Source organism: Gadus chalcogrammus, chromosome 4 (genome assembly GCF_026213295.1).
Source record: "Gadus chalcogrammus isolate NIFS_2021 chromosome 4, NIFS_Gcha_1.0, whole genome shotgun sequence".
Lineage (NCBI taxonomy): Eukaryota > Metazoa > Chordata > Actinopteri > Gadiformes > Gadidae > Gadus > Gadus chalcogrammus.
In genome coordinates, this window is record NC_079415.1 from 24,798,626 (window position 1) to 24,821,267 (window position 22,642).

The following is a 22,642-nucleotide window of genomic DNA, read 5'->3' on the forward strand; positions in this document are numbered from 1 at the left end:
AACTTTCAACATGGCGGCCAAGTTCTGATGTTGCCATGAGAAATAATTTATAAGCTATATGGGGAGGTCTGACAGTATCATCAGACATTGAAAATAAGTTTGAAATGTACTCATGTGAAGAGAGAGGAGTTAAAACACGTCTTCATTAATTACAGCGCCCCCTAGAGGTCAATGGTCACCAAATTCATTGAGTGTCCCCATGATGATGTTATGGGTCTATGTATCAAGTTTGGTTATGATATGTCAAAGGGTTGCTGAGAAATTGGCTTACTTCCTATTTGGCGGCTTCGCGGTCGAATATGATTGGCTGTCGCGGATATTTCTGACAGAAACAATATACTAGCTATATGGGGAGGTCTGATAGTATCATCAGACATTGAAAATAAGTTTGAAATATACTCATGTGAAGAGAGAGGAGTTAAAACACATCTACATTAATAACAGCGCCCCCTAGAGTTCAAACCAGATTCACTGGGTGTCCCCATGATGATGTCATGGGTCTATGTATCAAGGTTGGTTATGATATGTCAAAGTGCTGCTGAGATATTGGCTTACTTCCTGTTTGGCGACTTGGCGGTCAAATTGTATTGGCTGTAGCGGGCAAACGGTTTTGAATTTGAAAAATCTTTTCGAAGTTTTTATCAAGCATGGCCTGAAGATCATGTGTGCCAAGTTTCGAGATGATTGGAGAACATTTGTGATAGGAGATGCATTTTGAAGGTTTTTGACATAAACCAAGATGGCGGAAAATCCATCATGGCTTGGACCAAGGCTTCCAATGATCCCTTGTTTGTGAATATTGGACGAATGGGTCGAAAGTTATGAACATGAATGCATGTCCAACTTTCACCTGATGGTGGCGCTAAAGCTGATGAGCTAGCGACCTCAGATTTCACAAAGGCATTCTATGGGCTGCCATAGACTCCCATGAAAACGTACGAAAACAATAGGTTGTCTCGCAGCTTCGCTGCTTGACCCCCAATTATAATAAAATTATAATTTCACAAGTCAATTATAATTGCAAAATTCAATTATAATTTGAAAATGATATGATGAATTTCAACGTGAAGAGAACCAAGGTTCTCCCCAGAGAATTCATTTCCAATTACAGAAGACAACCAACTCGTCGGAAAAATGACCTCAAAACTGATGAGTGATTCTGGTCCCTTACTGCACGACAAACAGGAAGTGAACCCCGCGCTACGTGAACAAAATTAAAGGTTGGGTATGGAATTTTCTTTTTTGGCCATTTTTGCAAAATTACTTGAAATCCTTATCATAACCAACTTACAGCCACTGAGTTAGAAGTACTGACATGAAAATTAAACCAAAACTAAAATCATCTATGGAACGGCCAGGGCTCGAAAAACTCCAGCCAATGATTTCCAGACCCACCGAGTGGCATTGGACAGTAAGTACGTCAATCAAGCTGTTGTACTGCACTCCCCCTCCCCGCGTGACCCCTTCAAGCACGTACTTAAAGCTCGTGACCCAGAGCAAGCTTCTGTTTGTTGTTATCCTGCGGTAGCTACTGGAGCTAGCTAACTAGCTAATGGTTCGCTCTCACGCATCTGTGTTCGCTCGTGCATGATTACACGTCCATGTACTTGGAATGGGTGGAGTCAGAGTCAGAGTTGAAGGACAGTGGGTAGGACCATTTGAGTTGTGTATTTTCAAAATCTGCTGCCGTTTCGCAAATCCCATACCCAACCTTTAAGGTCCTAACAGGGACGAGGTCTGAGGGCCTTACTGAGATCATTAAGGTCCTAACAGGGACGAGGTCTGAGGGCCTTACTGAGAACATTATTAAGGTTGTAACAGGGTAGAGGTGTGTCTGAGGGCACTGACCACTGAGCGAGCCGCTGCTCCACCTCGCGGAGGAAGCCCTGGTGGAACTTGAGGAGCGGCTCATAGTTGGCGGCAAGGAGGTTCCTCACGTTCTCCGGCAGCACCTCCTCCTTCCCCACTGCCTCCTGGAACGACTGGGAGAACCGGCCGGACACAGGGTCAATACACACGTTAAACACACGTTTAGACAGCTTTAACTTAAAGCTGTGTGTGTTTAGGGGATTACCACACACATTAATTCACAACACACACACTGCCATTTGTTTGTACCAGGACCACTCACACACACATTTGAAGCCCCAAGGACAGACGTTCAATAACACCATGGCAGTGGGGTGATAAATTCAACCCACACACCAGAGTCAGGCGGCTGTTTCTCAGAATGTGAGAGTAGGGCACACACACAGTGAATATGATAGATAGAGCCAGATAGATTTGGCAGAGAATAAGACAGACAAATAGTGAAACAGACGGAGAGTCAGATAGTGAAGCAGACTGACCGGAGTGAGGTACCACAGAGGGAACACAGAGAGTTTGGTTCTTTAAAGAGCAACCGCAAACCTACCACCACATCAAAGCATTAGCATAGAACAACACAGCTGGAGAGAGAGACCAGGGGGAAAAAAAAAAGAAAAAATGAGAGAAGAGAGAGAGAGATTAATGATACTGGGAGCCTAAAGAGAGGGTTCTTAAATGAACATAGTGCGATGACCTCAGCAGGTAGCAGGGAGGGTGGGGTCCTGTGTGTTCCTCACCGTGGTGACGACGTGCAGGTCTTTGAGGTAGGTGCGCTCGGTGGTCAGCAGCTCCTTGGCCAGGAAGTAGGCTTTGTCGGTTGGGAACTTCTGGACACACAGAGAGAAACACATCACTCTCTGCTTCTTCATCCAGCATTCAAAACGTCTCCAATAGCACTGATCTACAGTCTATAACATCCACTTCAGTAGTAATCTATAATCTATAACATCCCCAATAGCAATGCTCTATAGGCTATCACAACTACGATAGTAGTGATCTATAATTTATAATGTCCTCAATAGTACCAATCCATTATCTATAACATTGCCAATAGTACAGATCTATGGCTATAACATCCCCAAAATAAGTAATGTATAATCTATAACCAATGGCACTGATCTATAACCATGAACTTGATAAACTTTTTCAAACATCCAACTGAATTGTTAGATTATCCTAGATGGACACACGGCAGAATTGTGTACATCATTTAAGAGTATGATAAAGCTCCCATTCTCTGCTGTACACCGGAGAAGTTGATTGATTCATCCATTCATCATCTTCACACCCAGCCGTAAGGTGCTTTTAGAAACATCGCCCCACCTCCAACCCAAACCCTCACACTCAGGTGACCCCAACCTTTCTATCGCCCCACCTCGACCTCACACCCTCACTTCACCCCCACCTTCTCAACTCCCCACCTCCACCTCACACCCTCAGGAGACACCCACCTTTCTCCTGGCCTCGTCTTCGTCGTCCGTGCGCACGTAGCCCGCCTCCATCAGCAGGGGGCTGGTAAGCGGTGAGGGCAGTGGATCCACGGGACTCGTACTCACGCACAGCTCCGTGGTCAAGGGTACGACGGGCGGCACCACCCCCGCAGCCGCAACTGTCAGGGCTGTCTGCCCGGTGACCATGCCGTCGTCGGGGGAGACAGGGGTCTGGGGAGAGGGCGTGGTGGTCGGGAGGTCCGGGGAACCGGGACCGTCTGGAGGAAGGAGAGGAGAGGAAGAACACACTGAGGACTGGATCTCAAACCAAGCAGAACATCTCAGATGATGAATACTAAGGGATGACCTTTGATAAGGGCTGAGAGAGCTCAGAGGTACGATCCAAAATGACTTTCGTGTTTTAACAAGAATGCATTCATGCGTAGTCGACTTTACATTTAGGGCATTTAGCAGACGGTTTTATCCAAAGCGACTTACAATAAGTACATTTGTCAGAAGAAGAGTTCATGATAAACGCACTATCCCATGTTTGAATAACATCAGACGCAAGGTTATTCCTACCTCTGCTCAAATAAAGTGTGAATAAGTGTTCATTTAAATACATATAATGAGTATGAACTAAGAATTACAGTCGTTAATGACTGCCTCGTCGTTACATATGAATGCATTTCAGAATTGTACAACTTCTAAACACAGAATGGTCGGTTCATGAATGGGTTGATTGTGTTAGTCATGTATTAGTAAGTAACAGATTGTTATTAAGTCGTCTACGTAATCAATCAAATGTCTTGTTGATGAACACAAAGTTAATCAATGATCTTACGATCAATTCCCCCCCCAGAAGGAAATGTGATCGGGAGGATTGCAAACTACGACCACTACGACTAGAGAACTACTAAAAAAACGGACGGAAAGACTACGACAGGCGGGACTAGCTAGTTCCCCGGCGCTACGACTCGACCAGCATACTTGCCCGGGTGTTTCCCACCGAGAGTCCACTGACCACACTGGAGCGTTACCATGGCAACCAGTCCAGATCTGGGACCAACGAGTGTTCACAAAATAAAAAACAACAGCAACACATCGAATCAATCTACTCTACACACAAAGCAGGAGCTAGTTTCCACTACCATGAAGACTACACAACACCACAACAACAAACACAACCACAACACGATAAGGGCTGGGCCACTATGACAACACAATCACTGACAGACTGAAACTACAAAATGATATACTACTACACAGTAAGCACAGGTGTGTGTGTGTGTGTGTGTGTGTGTGTGTGTGTGTGTGCGTGTGCGTGGCATGAGTGCTTGTGTGTTGGCCGCGTGTGTGGGGCGTACGTGTGTGTACAATAGTCACTTTTCACTTTCTAGGTGCACGTCACAAAGGAGTATATTGGGGTGTGCAAGTATGAGTGTGGCTGTGTTTGAGCGTGTGGCTGTGTTTGAGAGTGTGGCTGTGTTTGAGCATGTGGCTGTGTGTGATTAAGTGTGCGTGTGTGAATGTTTGCGTAAAGCAAATATTCTCTAGTCTACACTGTGTGTCAGTGCATGTGCATGCATGTGTAAGGCATATATTCTTGCCAGACTACAGTGTGTGCGTGCATGCCTGTAGGTGTGCTTGTGAGTGTGTGCGGCACATATTCTCTCTGGTCTACACAAAAGCTACACAGTCCCTTGTCTTGGAGCTTAGGCCCTTATTTTATTGACTCTAGTGCAGCACAGGTTACAGGTGGTTAAGGAGAGGTCACCGGGGGAAGAACTCATTCCAAAACAAAAATAAAAACACAGCAGAGACTCAAGACGTGGACGGTGAGACCGTTCAAGTGATGCGAGTGCGTTGCAGAGATACAAAGAGCAGAGCGGTGTAGACAGAGGGATACAGTGTACAGTGTTACAAAGTCAACAGTGCTTCAGGGGGTGAGTTTCAACGGGAGATTGTTTCGATTAGAAAAAGGACATTTGTGAATAAAAGAACACTAAATAAGATTGCCATGCAGAATTCTCCAACATTTAACAATGCAAGGGTGTCAGGAAAGGTAAAAAGTACCAGGTTTGCAGTGGTTATTGGTGGTTTTAAAACGTATATTGTTAGCGCGCTACATCTAAAACGTTGCATAAAGTTAGCTTGCGCTGTGCTATTTGTACTAGCATGTACCTCGTAAAAAACATTATATATATCTATATATAGATGTATATATCTCAATAGCACTTCTGCCTGTTTCACGTCCCTACACAGATAACAAAATCCAGCAGTCAGAAATACAATCAAACCTTGTTTAGCATTGTACAAAGTTAGGATCGCTGAAACACTATCAGAAAATATTATCAAATTAATCTAGATAAAGATCTCTGATTAACGTCCATACAAATAACAATATGAAATTGAATAAGAAATTCACAATCTTCGTTGTAATATGTACATAGTTTTAAGAAACACCATATATCTGGCCTTGCTTTTGGTAGCAGACAGTGAATAGGAACTCGGGGCAGACTCTAAGCCAATGCTCAAACACGTGTGCGCGCACATGCCTACCAACAGTACGGTGTCCCCGCCTCTCGCAATATTCGACATGCACACTTTCAGACACCAAACGCCAGATTTCACACAGAAAACGTTTGTATAAACGTATTCTGCTCAGTTTCGCTGATTGAGCTACACTTTGCTTTGCCTTGATACAACATCCTCCCACCCACCTAGAACATTCTGGTTAATATTAAAACTTTATTCAGATGTTGGCTGTGAGTCCGCCCCGGTCGGTCCATGTGTACAGTGAGACAAAAAGGCATGGTTGTGAAAAATACGAGGTTCCGTGGGTAAAAGATTACAATAAATCGTGTTGTGAGGTGTGAGAACGGGGTTAGCCCATCTCAATCCAAAATGGTGTTGGGACTTCAAAGCTTTACAGAAAATGCCTTGGAATTGACGGTAAACATAAAAAGTGGGGAAAGAATATTTTGCACCACGCATTTTTCAAAACTCATGGAACAATTTTCAGCCGTGTTGGAAGAAGCAGCGGGAGAGAGGAAACCCAGACAGACGTGACAGAGCAGTGACAGAGCAGTGACCGAGCAGTGACAGAGCAGTGACAGAGCAGTGACAGAGCAGTGACAGAGCAGTGACAGAGCAGTGACAGAGCAGTGACAGAGGGACAGGAGACAGCAGTTCAAGGGTCAGACATTGATTTGGAGCAAAATAAAATAAACACCATACATAGAATGGGGAGGTGAGTGTTTCCAAATAGGCACCGTGCTGAATCGACATTTTGTTTATCAGACAGTGCGGTCTATTCAAGGAGGAAAAGTTGTGAATTTTTCTAAAAAATAGTAAAACGACACAAGAAAAGTATGACATGTGATTAATCACCCTATAAAAATGTAGAAAATATTTTCAGAGAAATCCTCATATATGCCTTCCACAATAAAGAAGGGTATTTTGTAATTCTGCTGAAGAAAACGCTGAAGAATCACAAGTGGAAAATCGTACAAAACCTTGCTACAAAATGATATCCTGAAATTCCTGCATTATGATGTGTGCAAGATTCACTTTTTTGTAGGAATCAGAGATATAAGGGTGGGGCTTGAAACAACGTTGGCCTTTATCACTAGTTCACTCAACACATCGCCATAAAAAGATCTAAAACAGTCTGGTCCCAAATTCAAACAAATCTTGTCCCAAATTCAATGAAATCTGGTCCAGACTCGACCGGAGTCCCTGGCCCCAACCCCCGGCCCCAGACCCGCGTCGGTGGGTCGCGAGCGTGACAGTGGGCAGCAGGCAGCCGAGGCAAATGACAGCAATGCGGATGGAAGAAGCGAAAGTCAAGCAAAACAAAATGCTCAGCACCCATGGAACGCCTGGGGGAGTTCGGGTTTGGTGTGTGCGTGTGCGTGTGTTTGGTCCTAGCCACACAGAGGAGCTGCGGGGATGCAGTTGTGACATCTGGGGTAACAATTCCTGTTGATGGTCTCTCTCAGTGTGAGAACAGAGCGAGAGAGGGAGAGCGAGCTATGTAGAGAGAGCGAGCGTGGAAACAACCGGGAAAACGAAGACTGAACAGTAGCCGGCACCAACGACCTCAACCACACGACACTACTACACCCAGCGCCCCAGCAGAGGCTGCTGGGACGTCAACACCATGCTACAGAGCCGCGCCTGAGACAACACATTTCTTCCGATCCCAAATGGCAGGAACAGGGCCTTTACAAGCTCGCTTTCTCTGGTTGAAAAGGTTTTCGTCCAAACCACCGGACAAGACAGGAACACGGTGTATTCCTACACCCGGTGTCAAGGAATGAAGGTTCAAAAGTGCTAGGGAAGAGGAGAGGGAACTCTTCCACTGACCACGAGAGAAGGCAGAGTGGTCAGCAGCTGCAACATCACGCCTTGTTGGAATAACTTAGAACCGGGACGTAAATCGATCCAATAAATGAATTCCTCGAAGGAAAATCCAACAAACTACGACACAAAGCGAGTCTGGCGTATCAACTTCTTCCCACAGAGCATCTAGTTCAGCGGTAGATGTCTCTCAAGACCTATGTGACAAAGCCATTGTGGACATAGAGTCTCTTTCTATTGAATAAACAGCCACTTAATAACAAAAGATTATACAAAAGATACAAGATTAGAAATGACGATTCACCTCACGCACTACAACACACAGTGGTCTGACGGTTCAGAACGGTTCAGAAGACCAACTTCGGACAGAACCCCACAACCTATTTACTGGCCTATTGACCAATGGCATTCCCTCTGTTGAACTCCTTGAGTCAACCATATCCATGAATCCCCACAGTATCACAACTCCAAACAAAACACCATTTCAAATCCCACGGCAAACCGTCTGACACCATATAGTTAACTCAGCTCTACTACTGTACATACAGAACAAAGTTATGGCACTTTGTAAAAAAAAAAAAAAAGAAGCTCTTCTCTACAGACAGACTCCTGTGCCTCAAACAAACGTTCTCCGGACCAGATTTCCTTTGGCCCTTTCATCTCCTCAGCCCAACGCAACCGTCCTCTAACAGCCAAGCTGACCTCAGACCAGTCAGCTCTTCCTGTGTCCTCAATAGAACCAGCAGCAGAAGCCGTGGGTTGGAGAACCATTTTAAAAGGTCCTGGGGCGCCGACTCCTGTTTTCACCTCAAAGTAGGGTGGGCCTCTAAGGTTCCCAAAGCCCCGGAGTCGCTCGAAAGGCCAACATGTTTAAGAGTTGCCATGAATACAATGTCCTTTGCACTCCAAAAAAAGACTCTACACAATTCTCCGTCCCTGTTACTGTGTCCAAGAACCATCAAATTTTCCCCCACAAGGCCTCGTCTCCGCCATCACACGCCGGGCGCCTCTTGAGCCCCTCAGCAGCTGAAGACACGCCCTCCGACCTCCTCCTCGGTGAAGCGATAACACCCCTCCTCCTCCTCTTCGTCCTCAACCCCCTCCCCTTCCTCCAGCAGGAGGCTCCCGAAGGAGAACTTGCTCCGGTTCAGCGGCGACCCCTTCCCCGCATTGTTGGCGTTCCCAGAATGCACGGCAGCTGGGTTGCCGTACATCAGCGGCTGGCCGTAGCCACAGCCGACGCCCGTGTCTGACTCCGTGTCGCTGGTGTCCGTGCCGCTGCTGGTGGACCCGTCTATCATCTGCACCGGCGGCTGGTTCAGGTTGTTCTTGTGGTGGTTGTTGTTGCCGGAGGCGTCACCCTCGGGCTTTCCCCGGCGCCCGTACAGCCGCTGCGCCGAGTTGGGCCGGGCCTTCCCCGGGACCATCAGCTTGGCGCTCGCCGGTGAGTGGTTACCGTTGGTGACCAGTCCCCGGCGCTCCGTGGGGGCGGAGGCAGGCGCGGGGTTGGGAGTGGACGTGCCCCTGATGCCGGCGCCCAGCGAGTCGTGCTGGCGGGACGGGGCGGTTGAATCGTAGCTCAGGATGAAGGGGTCCGTGTCGGAGCGGTTGCGGGCGCCATTGTCGTTGGGCGGCCGCTGCGCCAGGTGGGCGGGTGTGCGGTGGGCCACGATGGGGGAGTAGCTGCCGTACTGTCCCAACACTGACGGCGAGAGCGGCATGAGGGGCGGGGCAGGCGGGGGGTCGGCCCCGGCCCCGCCCGGGCGCTTGCTAAAGTAATGCCCACCGTCGTCCCAGCGCGGGTTGGTCGGCTGGTTGCTGTTAACCACCCCATCGCCGTAGCTCAGCGAGTTGGTCCTGTGGTGGAAGCTGTTGAGCACCGGGCTGGAGCACTGGCTCTGGGTCCCGGTCCCCAGGGGACGGCCCCCCGCATGGGCCCGGCCCAGCGCGCCGCGACCCTGGAGGATCTCCTCCAGCAGGGTGCTGTGGAGGGGCGGCTGGCCCTGGAAACACCTCTGCTCCACCTCGTCCAGGCCTGGCCCCGCCTGGCTCACGTTGAACCTGCCCTGCGGTGAACCCTCCACCAACCTGCCCCTGTTATCCAGCATGCTTTGTGGCTGCTGCTGCACCTGCAGCCCCATCATAACCTGCCTGTGCTGCTGCTGCGCGAGCTGCAGCCCCTGCGGGTTGGAGTGGTGAAACCCGTTCACCACACCGAACAACCCCCGGCCCAGACCCAGACCCGGAACCCCACCGCTGTTCCCCGAGCCCACAAAACCGTTATTGCCCTGCCGATATGGAGACCCAACCTCCTCCCCATTGCTGTCATGTGCGTGGCCTCGGCCCCGGGGCCCCGCGGCCGCCGCCACCCGGTGGCCCCGGGCCGCGTCCTGCTCGCTGTCTACATCGCTGCAGTCTATGTAAGGGATGGAAGAGGTGCTGCCTTTGTTGGCCCTGCCCGCTGAACCTGGGTTGAGGAGGTGCTGGTCGCCCGCCGGAACGGAGCCCACCGCTGCCGCATGGAGGCGGGTCTGTCGCGAGCGTGCCATCGGGTCCGAGCCGGGGGCATCCAGGAAGCCGTTGGGGACGGCCGTGTCTGGGGGTCCATTGGGGTCGCCCCAGTGGTCCGCCCTGAAGGAGGAGGTGTCAGTCTGGTCCGCCAGGGGGATGGACATGACCCTCTGCACAGCAGGGGGTAAAGAGAGGCGGTCACTAAGTTAATAAACAGTCGAGGACGTGGAGGATGACTGGATGATGGGCATGGTGTAACGACGTACCTCTGTTGTCACTTGGGAACGGAAGGACGAGGTCAGGCCGGACATGATCTTACTGTGCTTTCTGGAGACAAATGCAATCAGAAAAGGGTTAATTGACCGACCGACCAATCCGGAGGCAGAGAAAGTTGCCTACTAAAATGATGAATTCAAAACATTTTTAGATACTGTTCTGGTCACTTTGTCCCTGTCCCATTTCTGTGTTAAGATTTCCAGACAGACGCTGAGCTCTGGTTTAATACGGGCTTCACCACCGCTGACACCACTTCACCTTTCAAACGGGATCTTCTTGAACTCCGAGTCCTTCACATATTCAATGATCTGCTTCTGGGTCCGACCGCTGAAACCACAAGGGAAAAAGGACATTGAGAGAAATAAAACACAACACAGACAAAATATTATTAGGGAAAGGAGTAAACATGAGTTCAAATGAACGGAGAATGATGTGTTTAAATGACAGAAAAGTCACAATGCATTAAATAGGATTCACTGCAATTATCTTGTAATAAGAGTTCTATATCATGAATGAAATGATTTTTCATTATGGGGAGATATTGTTACCATGTGAGATAATGCTGCATGTCAAAACAAAGTTCTAATTGCCTAGGTTCTGGTATATTCACGTTCATTGAGGGTTGTACAGCACTACGACTCCTTGAGTCCTCTCAATAGGACCTATATCAGCCCATAGAAGCGTGCGTCAAAAACAAACAAACAAAAAGACTAAAACGAGAGAAACAAGTGCAGACAAAACACACACACACACACACACAAACCTCATCCCACTACAACTCGGTTTACGCCTTCGGTTGTATGTTACACATACACTTATTTTTGTGTGTGTGTGTGTGTGTGCATGTGTGTGTGAGTGAGTGTGCGGGTGTGTGTGAGAGAGAGTGTGCGAGTGAGCGTGAGTGAGTGAGAATGTGCACGAGTGTGCGCGAGTGTCCAATTGTGTGTGTGTGTGTACCTGAATCTGAAGGAGGATCCGCGGGTGAAGAGGACGGGCTTGGGTTTGGGCTTGGGCTCCTCGAAGAGCCTGAAGAAGGCGTGGTGCTCCACACACACCTTCCAGAACACCTTGCAGCAGTCCCGGCTCGCCATGGAGAACTCCAGCGTGTCGTGGTGGTTGCTCTGCTGCTGGGGGACAAGGGGGCACCCGTGGGTGGGGGAGGTGGATATAGAAGAAGGTTAGGGGGGGATGAGGTGGGAGAAGGACAGAGGGATGGAGGGAGGGAGAAGGAGAGATGAGGGAGAGAGGGAAGGAAGGGAGTGGGAGGGAGTGATGAAGGGAGGGGAGGAGGACAGAGAGATGAGAGATGGAGGGAGAAGGAGAGATGGAGGAAGAGGGATGGAGGGAGGGGAGGAGGAGAGAGGAATGGAGAGATGGAGGGAGGAGCGGAGGGAACAGGGAGGGAAAGGAAAGGAGTGAAACGTTGAGCTTTACGAGTTTGTTCCAAAAAACTGTCAAACGGACGGAGACGGCAATCGGTAAAAACAAAAACAATCAATCCGAAAGACGAATCTCAACCACACAGCCAGAGAAGTAAGGAAATACAATTCAAAAAATAAATGGCAAAGGTTCAAGTCAGAAATACAAAGTACTGTAAAAATGGTAAATGGAATGCATTTATACAGCTCTTTCCTAACCAGTGTCCACTCAAAGCGCTGTATAATATTGCCTAACATTCACCCATTCATACACACATTCACACACGGGGGAGTCAACCATGCAGGGTGACAGCCAGCTCGCAGGAGCAGTGAGGGTGAGGCGACTTGCTCAGGGACACCTCGACACTCAGCAAGGAGGATCCGGGGATTGAACTAGTAACCTTCAGGTTACCAGCCAACCCACTTTACCTCCTGCGACACATACCGCCCATAAACAAATAGCAGCATGAATGTGAAGAAACAGGAAGGGAGGGAACAGAAGGAGGCGCGGACTCACAGCGGGGTCCGACCGCAGCTTGATGAGGAACCTCTTGCGCTTGAAGCTCAGCTTGCGGATCTTTGACCAGTTGAAGGCGTTGATCCTAGTGTAGCCCTGTACAGACATAGGGGCAGAACATGAACCCCAACATCTAAACAACTGGATTACTGGAGGGTTCCTCTCGGATAATTAGCATGGAAATAGATTTTTATCCATTTTCTGATGCAAAACAGAAACCCATCGTACAGGATCAGGGTGAGGGGCTCAAAGGTGATAACAGTCGACAGTGGGGATCAAACCCAAAACCTTCTGTCTGAGAAACAAAGAGCCGTAACCACATCACCATCCAGCCCGAAATAACAGTGTGACCACAAACCGTATTCACCTCGCAGCCATATTGGTTTGTCGGCTGGGGACACCTTCTAATATCTTTAAGTGTGACCACGACAACTCACTGGAAATGCATTCTTAACACCACCAAAAACCAAAACCCTTTTGAGTAATCATGGTTTCCCAGAAGATTCTACAAGCCTTCCTCCATCCAAAAATACCAAGATGGCCGCCAGGTGAACGAGGTCACACACACAAACACACACACACCCCCTCCGCACCTGAAACACCAGCACTCCGGTGTGGGCCACCGCCAGGCTGAGCTTGGTGCCCTCGCGGTCCTTGGCCGGGTGTTGCCGGATGCCGAACATCTCCAGGCGACGGGCGATCTCCAGCAGCTGGTAGTCCGACTCAGCCGGCGTCTGGCCGCTGGTTGAGGGAGCATATCCATTGATAATATATATTTTTGTTTTTAGTTTTTTAAGATTTATTTTTGCATTTCTATTCTTTATGATAGAGTGAGATAGACAGGAGGGTATGGACAGAGGGGAGGACATTCAGCAACGGACCTCGGGCAGGAATCGAACCTGGCCGCTGCGGTCAGGACTGACCCTTAATGATCCGCACTCTACCCGGTGAGCAACCGGGGCGCCCTAAATCTCTCATTGATCAGCGATTGGTCAATCAATTGGTTGCTCTGAACAACAAAGCTCTTTGTGTAATGGTGTCTACCGTTTATGACCACTTGTTAAAGGCAGTATGGGGATGTTTCCTTTGGACGGCCATTGATCAACGGTATCCCCTCAGGCGATCAACTGAATCCATTCCTCTGACCACCCCACCCGGTTTGGTCACACAGTTTACAACCAATCCAATGTCACGTGAGGGGTGATTACATTGTGACCGCTTCCTCTGGGTGTCATTGATCGATTAATCAGTCGAATCGATGAGTCTGAAGAACGATGTGTGTGTGTGGTATCTTGAATGAACACATTGTTAAAACCGTGTGCGGGGACGGACGCAATAAGGATTGTGTTTACTGGCATAGTCAAGACCATATCAAGGTATTTCTAATGATGGAGAAGGTTTTACAGATGCTAGTTCGTAGATCAACGCAATGTGTGAGCGGATCTGATCTGTGTTAACAGTACCAAACACACAGAGACATACTGGGACACCTGGAAGGTTAGAGCGACACCATTAGAGAGATGGAGTGCTCCAGCGTCTGCAAAACCCTCGAATGTTGGCAGGTGGAACCACAACACTGCCCACACCTCCCTACGGGCGGCTGGTTGCTGTTGATTATCTCAACCATTTCATACTTAGTAATAAGTATGTTTGTAAGAAGAAGGAGAACAACAATATATCGCTGTCGTAACCCAATCACTGTATACAACAACGATAGCTAGGATAAGACGCTACACAACTAAGTACTAAAACTAAGTACGACGACATACAATAAGTGCGAACGTTAAGGGCCAGGACGTACAATGTACAACAAGTGTGTGAGGGGTGGGAGGGGGTGGCTATGCAGAGTCTAGGTGAACTCTCATCGCAAATGATTAGTGTCAGCTTGATGTTGACATCCATTATCATCCTAACGGGTGTGGAACAGCTCCCATAGCTGAAACACAACTAATAACAAATAATCTGGTATAACTGCACACAAACTAGGCATTTTTGTCCAATAGTGCCCCCAAACTGAACTTTAGATTCTGTGTTAAACGCCACTGCTCATCCTCATAGACGGAGACTACGACGTGTGGTTACAATCCTGAGGGGGCATAGGAGCAGTGTTTTGGATGGTTTGAGCATTCTGAATTCTGAGTGCAGACCAACATTTCAATCAGTTACAGTTCCCGGTTGTATGAATGCACACGAGGCCATCGACAGAACACAGATTTCACTTTTTCCCCCACTGAGCTAATCCATTGAAACAGGCAAAATCCACAATGCAATTCAGAAACCACCACCGGCTCACGACCAGGACACTTAACATTCAAGAGTCCTTACTTCCCGCCTCTCTGTCTCAGTCGCCATGTGTGTGAGCACACAGTGGATTGGAGACACAGCAGTATTGTGCTGGGTTCCAATCAGTGTAACGAACACTCCCTCCTATACCTTCACTCGCAAATTATTGATATGCTCTGAACTTGAGAATCCTCAAACTGCCGACAACACAGCCACTGTCCCTGCACCTCAGTCTCTAAGTCCTGTGTCCGTAAACACAGAATCCAAACTTGTGGATATGTTGTTTCATGGGCACTATTGGAGAAATCGACCTAGCCAGGGCAGTTCATATGTTCTTCCAGAGTTAGAAAAAAAAGATACAGCTCTGAGAGTTGCTCCACACAATTTTTTATTATGGTGGAACGAGCTCCCTGCCGATGTCAAGACTGCAGAGACGCTCACCAGCTTCCACCAGAGACTCAAGACACACTTGTTCAGAATTCACCTGGACTCTACATAGCCTCTTCCCTTACCACCCCCCCCCCCCCCCCTAAAAAAACAACTTCTTACACTTATAGTATGATGCACGTCCTGGCACTTAAAAATAGTACTTAGCATTGTGTAATGTCTTATCTTAGCTATCTTTGTTGTATACAGGGAATGGGTTAACCTGGCGATTGTTAGTGCTTGGCACTTGGTTCTATGAACATCCTTATTGTACCGACAGCGATATATTGTCGTTTCTCTTTCTTCTGACAAATGTATTTATAGTAAGTCGCTTTGGATAAAAGCGTCCTTCTAATGCTAAATGCCCTAAATGTTTTAAAGGATGGGTTAGTGAGAGACAACTGCCCAGCGTGTCTAAACCACGAGATCAGGAGAGCTGAACAAAGATTCACGGCTGATTTACATCAACATAGACGATATCAACAATTAACCTGCGGTCTTAAAGGGCTCATGTCATGCCACCAGGTGTAGGTGTGATAAACTAGTAGAAACCGTTGGGAAGGAATGATTTTCATAGTGACATCAAAAGTTGCCGTGTCCACCTAGATGTATGCTGGATAGATCAATCTACCAGCCTACCCAGTGGACGTTGCTCAAACTTTGCTCATCAATCCTTCATACATCTGGGAGGACACGCCCACTTGTGATGTCACTATGAAAAACATTCCTTGTGCCAAATGGCTTGCATCAGCTAATCACACCCACACCTGGTGGCATGACATGAGCCATTTAAGAAACCGGGTGAACCCTTTAAGGTTTAAGGAACAAAAATTTGACGCCGGCAGACATGGCGGATAGCATTGAGGGTTCCAAAACAACAAAACCACCACAAGGTTTATGTGTCCTCCAAACACTGGAGATAACTTCCTTGTTTCTGTCTGAATTGGCAACTTCTTTCCTGTGTTGGCGGTGGTGTTGACAACCGGGACTGAAGCCACAAGGGGTGCTCGTGTCCGAACCTTCTTGTCCACTGCGCTCTGATCTGACTTCTGTTTTCCCCCCAATATATATATATATATATATATATATTAGTGCTGTCAATAGATGTTTTTTTTGTCCATTTTCTTTAATTAATCTAGATTAATTAATCAATAAATTAATCTCAATTGATCTCATTTTTCTACTAAAGACCGAAGCTTGTAACAGATATTTACTTGAGTAAAATCATGGAATTAGTGTAGAATCAACAAAAATAAAGTATATTTAGATTCAATTCTTTTTATTTTAATAGCTTTCTTGAATTTTTGAATACAATTTCTCTCCTGTGAATACAAATGTTCCAAAAATTCATCAACATTGACTCAGCTTTAAAGGCATCTCTCTTATATCTGCGGCGCTAACAGAAATAAAAACTACCCATGCCTATGTTAAAGTACAGAGGGCGATAATGCCTTATATGAACGGCCAGTAATATATTAACAACAAAAATGTGTTCCATACTAATGTCAGTTGAATTTTAAAAAGGTGCATGAGTTATTGTAAAAAAAGAACAAGGAAAGATACTGCTGAAAGTTCTGAATGTTGAAAAATGTTCACGCCATAGAGACAATTTGGCTAGTCCTTCTTTACACTCAGTCAGTTACTGAGGCACACCAGTCTGTTTACATTATCAGGGGACAAAGAAGCTTGCTTCTTTTGAACGATGTGGCCAGAGAGCGAGAACAACCTCTCACAAGGCACTGTGGTTGCAGGGGTTGACAAGTACTTGCGTGCAATGGGTGCCAGCTTGGTATGTGCTTCTTCTCTCTGTGACCACCATTGTAGTTAACCCCCCTCCATCTCCATTTTGGGCTCTGCTTTGTAGCGGTCCAGTCCAGACAATGCTCTATGGACTCTTCTTCATCCGACGTATCAGACGAACCAAGCAAGAAGATGGACATCTTCCTCTTCTTTGGTGATGGTTCCTCTGTTGTCACAGCAGGTGGTTGTCGTGTCACCTGGCCACGTACTGAATCCCACACTTCACTCCTTTCTTCTTTGGGGAGACACTTCAGGTCTTTAAACCTGGGGTCAAGGGCAGTAGCAATCTTCAGCCAGGTGAGGTTGGTGCTGTTCTTCCGCTGAGTTAGGTCTGTGGTAAAGACCTTCTTGAACCGCACAAAGTAGATTGGATCATTGTCTGAAGGCTCCATAACTTTGACCAAGTGACGGTAGGCTGGCAACACTACAGAACAAGAGACATACTGCTCCCCCCCAGCAGTTCAGTGATATATCTGCAATGGAAAGCAAAATATGTTTTAAACATGTCAGTCAATTTGTATAACACAGAAAAAAATACTCACACAAAAAATAAATAAATAACTTACCTGGCGGGTTGAAGTAGTTCCTCAAGCTTTTGCAGTTTGGCAAGCTCTTGTTCAGTCACCATGGCAACCTTGCTATTTTGCTGCGCCAGTGTAGTGGTCAGTGGAGACTTGTTTCTCCGGTTCCGCTTGACCATCTCCAGGGTGGAATTGCATCTTGTTGCAACGTCCTGAGCAAGAGATTCTTGCTTATGTCCGTGTGCAAGTTGCTGCTCATTTAATTCCTGGGCGTTTGATGGACTATGCTTGAAGTGCCAGAACACTTTCAAACCCACTGTCCTGATGGGAAACTGTGACTGTTCTTTGCATACTGTGGGCCGTGCAGGGCAGGGTGTTTTTGCTCTGAGATGATACTTCTATGGTAGTTGAATTCGGGCAGCTGCACCGGTTGCACCGTCGATATTTACGCCATTGATTAATAATATCTTGACCATTAAATAAATGCCGAATCTCTATCTCTCATAATGAATATCGTCAGACAATGCCAAGGGATCGGTTCTGTCCCGAAAAACCCTCTGTCTCCGGAGAGACGCCTGTACGATAAGTGCGCCGAGGTCCAACACCCACAAATGGTGACGCCATTATCGGAGGAGGGGCTAGGAAGCTGCGCATGCCGATATAAGTAGCCGATCTCCGGGTAGACTCGCTGAAAAGCTGCTCCTGACCAGGTTTGGTTGCGAGCGTAAGTCACCATGGTGATACAGCGACGCTTAAAGAGATCGACTTTCATGGTACAGCTAACCCAGGCTTTCAGCTCAACATACCTCGCTAACCCTCTAATCGAGCTTCGTAGTACAGGCCCCTGGATTGGGCTTCGCAGGTTTGTTTACCGGCGTTTCTATTGTTACCGGTCTTGCGTGTTCCAACGGTTTATTAGGTGTCTAATAAATCGCTGTCTAATCAATACTTCATTCACTGCCTCTACCGTGGTTATTACAATATTATGAATAGACTGCTCTGTAAAAAAATTAATCATAATAATTATACCAGATACATTTTCAGTCGCACCGGTGCGCCCAAATAAAATATTTGGTCGCACTGCCCCGAATTCTAGGCGCATGTGCGCCCAAATTAGGCGCACTCTGGAGCCCTGAGGCGGCTTGCTTTGTGTAGTTTGGCTGCACACGCAAACAGAGGTTATGATTCAGCTGCCACAGGAAGTGGCAAAACTGCGTTAACAGCGTTAATTTTTTTTAACGCGTTGCAAATTTAAATTAATCTCCAAAATTAACGCGTTCATTTTGACAGCACTAATATATATATATATATATATATATGTATATATATATATATATATAAGGGGTGTAACGGTACACGTATTTGTACCGAACCGTCACGGTGCAGGGACTTACGCACCGCGGTATGTAAATGTGGCGTACATAGTGTTAATAAGGTGAATGAAAAGGCTTGTTTTGCGATGCGCGATTTAAAACTTAAAGTCGGAATTCCACCCGGACCGTTTAGCCAAAGTATACTACTCCGACTCTGTAATCCGACTCCGTAACTACGGAGACCCCTCAGCAGCTCTCCATTGGGATATTGGATACGCAATGCAATTCGCCGCCCGATCTATCTTATAGGTTGACTACAAACCATGTAAGCAATGTTGTAAATAAACTTCCAAAGCTTTTCAAATCTTATTTGGTGTTTTATTGGCAAAGTAAACAATGTACAAAGTAATTAAGGTGCAAAGTCAAACTGGAAAAGTGACTCCGTAAATGAACCAATCACAGCCCTTGCCGTCTCCGTACCCTCACGATCCGTTTACGGCGCATGTAGGTCTATCTGCGTAAGCCCAAGTTGAAATAATTTTGATGTTGAATGTTGATGGCGCAGTTGTTGAAATAAACAGATTGATTTCATACAAATCATAAAAGCCTCTCCCTGTGTCATTGTGTGTGCGTGTATCCGAGGTGCGTGCGTGCGTTGGGGGTTCTTCATTGACCGATTTTCAAATATTATTCAAATACTTCTCAGCGAATATTGAATAGTATTTTTGCCAGAAATGCACATCCTTAGCACACGCATTTGAAAAGGCACCATCCAGGTGTAAAAAAACGAGCTGTGCAAACCCAGCTCACGACACTATTCCAACAACAGTCAGAAGGAGTCAAATATAGTGCAGGTGGAGTCAGGAGTCAGTATATATGTAATGGGTGCAGGGGGGGCAGAGAGAAAGAGTTAAGGTAAGGCCACACTGCACCCGCGTTGGCGTTGAAAATCCGCATTTTTGCACCGGGAACCATTGGCCTAGGCGCGTAGACGCATTACACGCGTTAAAGCGGCGTGTTAGTGGCGTTAGACGCGGCATATGCACGTAATGACGCACGTAAAAGCACCAACGCACCAACGCAAAAAGTTCAAAAAAATTAACTTTTGACGCGCCTACGCGTGACGCTTAGCCGCGATAGCCAATCAGCGTGGAGCTTGACCCGACGTCACTGGCAGAGAGTAGTGATTCTTGCACAGAAGCATGTGGCGGACATCTTTCTTTATTCTTGGTGGAAATAGTAACATAGTTACGCCGTTAAAAGCGTTTATGTAAACATTTTTAGCGAGAAATGTGCATTTTACTTTCATAATGTTCGCTCGGTGAATGTGAAGGATGTTTGGTTTGATAGTTATGACAAAGAGGGAACGCTCCAATGACTTGCATGGACAGCGTCTCTGGTTGCTAAGCAACCTCAACGTCTTGGCGGACTATCTCTGCTGATCAACACTACGAATACTGGAAACACACCAGACACACCATGTGAAGTTATTTAACCCGATTATTGTTATTTATATTATATGTGTTTCCTACCTCGGACTCCTAAATCCAGCGCAGCCACAGTGCTGTGCAAACCCAGCTCATGACACTATTCCAACAACCCCTGTATGGGAATTCAGAAATGCAAATGCCATCACCAAGTTTATTGATGTTTTCATTGCTGCTGATTTACGGCCATTCTCCAATGTTGACAAACAAGCAGTTTTTTTTTAATTTTCCCCTTAACTATGAACCGTACCGTGTACAAAGTACAAAACTCTCGTTGGGAAAGAAAACATACTTCAATCAGGTACAAAAACTAAAGTTTTGAAAGTTATTGAAATATTGTATATTACTGCAAACTGAAACCCTCACCGAAGACCGCAGGGCCACGAGATAAACACCCATCCAATTTGTTTTGTTAAATCAATTAGGAAATTGTGAAATCCCAACAAAAATTGCATTATATATATATATTTTTAGAACACTATTCTGGTTGTTTATTTTTTCTCTTCAAGGGCGGGGGGGGGGGTCAAGGGTTTACAGTCCTCCAGCTGTAGGGGGGGGCGTGGCATTCTACAGGAGACGGTCTGGGGGAAAAAAGGAACAACGGGGGGGCGGAGATGTGTGTAGCGTAAGACTACATGTGGCTTGTCATCGCTGTACGATGGTGTGTGTGTGTGTGTGTGTGTGTGTGTGTGTGTGTGTGTGTGTGTGTGTGTGTGTGTGTGTGTCTCTTACTATCACGTTACGTTAACCCTAACCAAGCCCCCCAATAAGCCAAGAACTGAACTGCTGTGACATAGAAAATCCATGTAAAGGTATTCAACCTTTCAAATAGTGATTTATTGCACCTGCACCAGACATCATATTACAATGTAGGCATTCCTCGTGTGCACGTCAGGAGTGTGTGTGTGTACGTAATGTGTGTGTGTGTGCGCATTTGCATGTACGTCATGATTTTGTGTGTGCACGTCGAGTATGTGTGTGTGCGTCATGAGTGTATGTGTGCGTGTCACGAGGGTGTTTGTGTGTGTGCGTGCGCGTCATGAGTGTGTGTGTGCCTGCCCTTCATGAGTGTGTGTGCCTGCGCGTCATGAGTGTGTGTTTGAGCCTGCGCATCATGGGTGTGTGTGCGTGCATGTCATGAGTGTGTGTGTGCGTCATGAGTGTGTGTGTGCCTGCTCGTCATGAGTGTGTGTGTGTGTGCCTGCTCGTCGTGAGTGTGTGTGTGCCAGCACGTCATGAGTGTGTGTTTGAGCCTGCACGTCATGAGTGTGTGTTTGAGCCTGCGCATCATGGATGTGTGTGTGCGTGCATGTACGTGCGTGCGTGTGCAGGTCATGTGTGTGTGTGTACTTCATTGCGTGTGCGTGTGCAATGTGTCATGCATGTGTACATCATGTGTGTGTTTGTACTTTGTGTGTGTGCGTCATGTGTTTGTGTGTGTGTTTGTGTGTACGCCATATGTGCGTGTGTGTACATCATCTATGCGTGTGTGTGTATTTACGCATGTCTCCACGTTTACTCACACATGCTTGCGGTGGCAGTCGGTTATCTTGTCCCTGAGGGCGTCCTGGTCGGGCAGGTACTTGTTGTGCAGCAGGTGCTGCCAGCTCTGGGTCTCGTCAAAGTCCCCGATCTCAGCTGGAGAGGGGGAAGAGCCAGAGACAGTCAGAAGGAGTCAAATATAGTGCAGGTGGAGTCAGGAGTCAGTATATATGTAATGGGTGCAGGGGGGGCAGAGAGAAAGAGTTAAGGTAAGGCCACACTGCACCCGCGTTGGCGTTGAAAATCGGCATTTTTGCATAGGGAACCATTGGCCTAGGCGCGTAGACGCAATACACGCGTTAAAGCGGCGCGTTAGAGGCGTTAGACGCGGCATACGCACGTGTCAAGCGTCAAGTTAGGCGCGTTATGCACGTTTTTTACCCCGAAAAAGACGTGCAGTGTGGCCTTTACTTTAGGCAGTGGATTCAGAGAGAGGGAATTGGGGGGCGGAGTCAGTGAGAGTTAGGGGTGGAGTCTGATCTATAGTCAGGGAGATAGATAGAACATTTTGAAAAGATAGAGAAATATGAATGAAACATAAAATGAATGGAAAGACAAGTAGAAAAGGTGCCAGGACCAGAACAAATGCAAGGCAGCAGAAAGATGTAGTGGGGGAAACCGACATGAAAAGGTGTGTGTGCGTGCGTGCGTTTACATTGGATGATGTGGGACACCATGAGAGCTGCGCTGGTGTCGTTGCAGATGAGGCGACCGCACGCCAAATCATGCTTTATCTGGAGTGCAAACAGATACCTGGAGAAAGAAAGAAAGAAAGAAAGAAAGAAAGAAAGAAAGAAAGAAAGAGACAATATGAGAAAGAGAGTGGTATGCAGTCAGATCTATGATGAGCTCCTGTTAAAATATGATAAATTAGCCTAAAAGTGAGT

The 22,642-nt window shown here is 47.1% G+C and overlaps 1 protein-coding gene across 2 annotated transcripts in view; it reads right to left on the minus strand.

Moving 5' to 3' along the window:
- LOC130380364 (FERM, ARHGEF and pleckstrin domain-containing protein 1-like) overlaps positions 1 to 22,642 on the minus strand; it is a 127,548-nt gene that overhangs the window by 21,626 nt on the left and 83,280 nt on the right. The window contains exons 6-16 of one of the 2 annotated variants that reach the window (XM_056587540.1): positions 22,411 to 22,508; positions 21,737 to 21,851; positions 12,977 to 13,124; positions 12,384 to 12,479; positions 11,406 to 11,572; positions 10,707 to 10,775; positions 10,439 to 10,499; positions 10,129 to 10,342; positions 3,318 to 3,574; positions 2,604 to 2,690; positions 1,849 to 1,982 (exon numbers count right to left, since the gene is read on the minus strand). In XM_056587540.1, the coding sequence (XP_056443515.1) occupies positions 1,849 to 1,982; positions 2,604 to 2,690; positions 3,318 to 3,574; positions 10,129 to 10,342; positions 10,439 to 10,499; positions 10,707 to 10,775; positions 11,406 to 11,572; positions 12,384 to 12,479; positions 12,977 to 13,124; positions 21,737 to 21,851; positions 22,411 to 22,508 (1,446 nt within the window). Of the gene's footprint in view, positions 1 to 1,848; positions 1,983 to 2,603; positions 2,694 to 3,317; positions 3,575 to 10,128; positions 10,343 to 10,438; positions 10,500 to 10,706; positions 10,776 to 11,405; positions 11,573 to 12,383; positions 12,480 to 12,976; positions 13,125 to 21,736; positions 21,852 to 22,410; positions 22,509 to 22,642 lie in introns of both variants that reach the window. The other variant, XM_056587539.1, reaches the window with a different exon arrangement.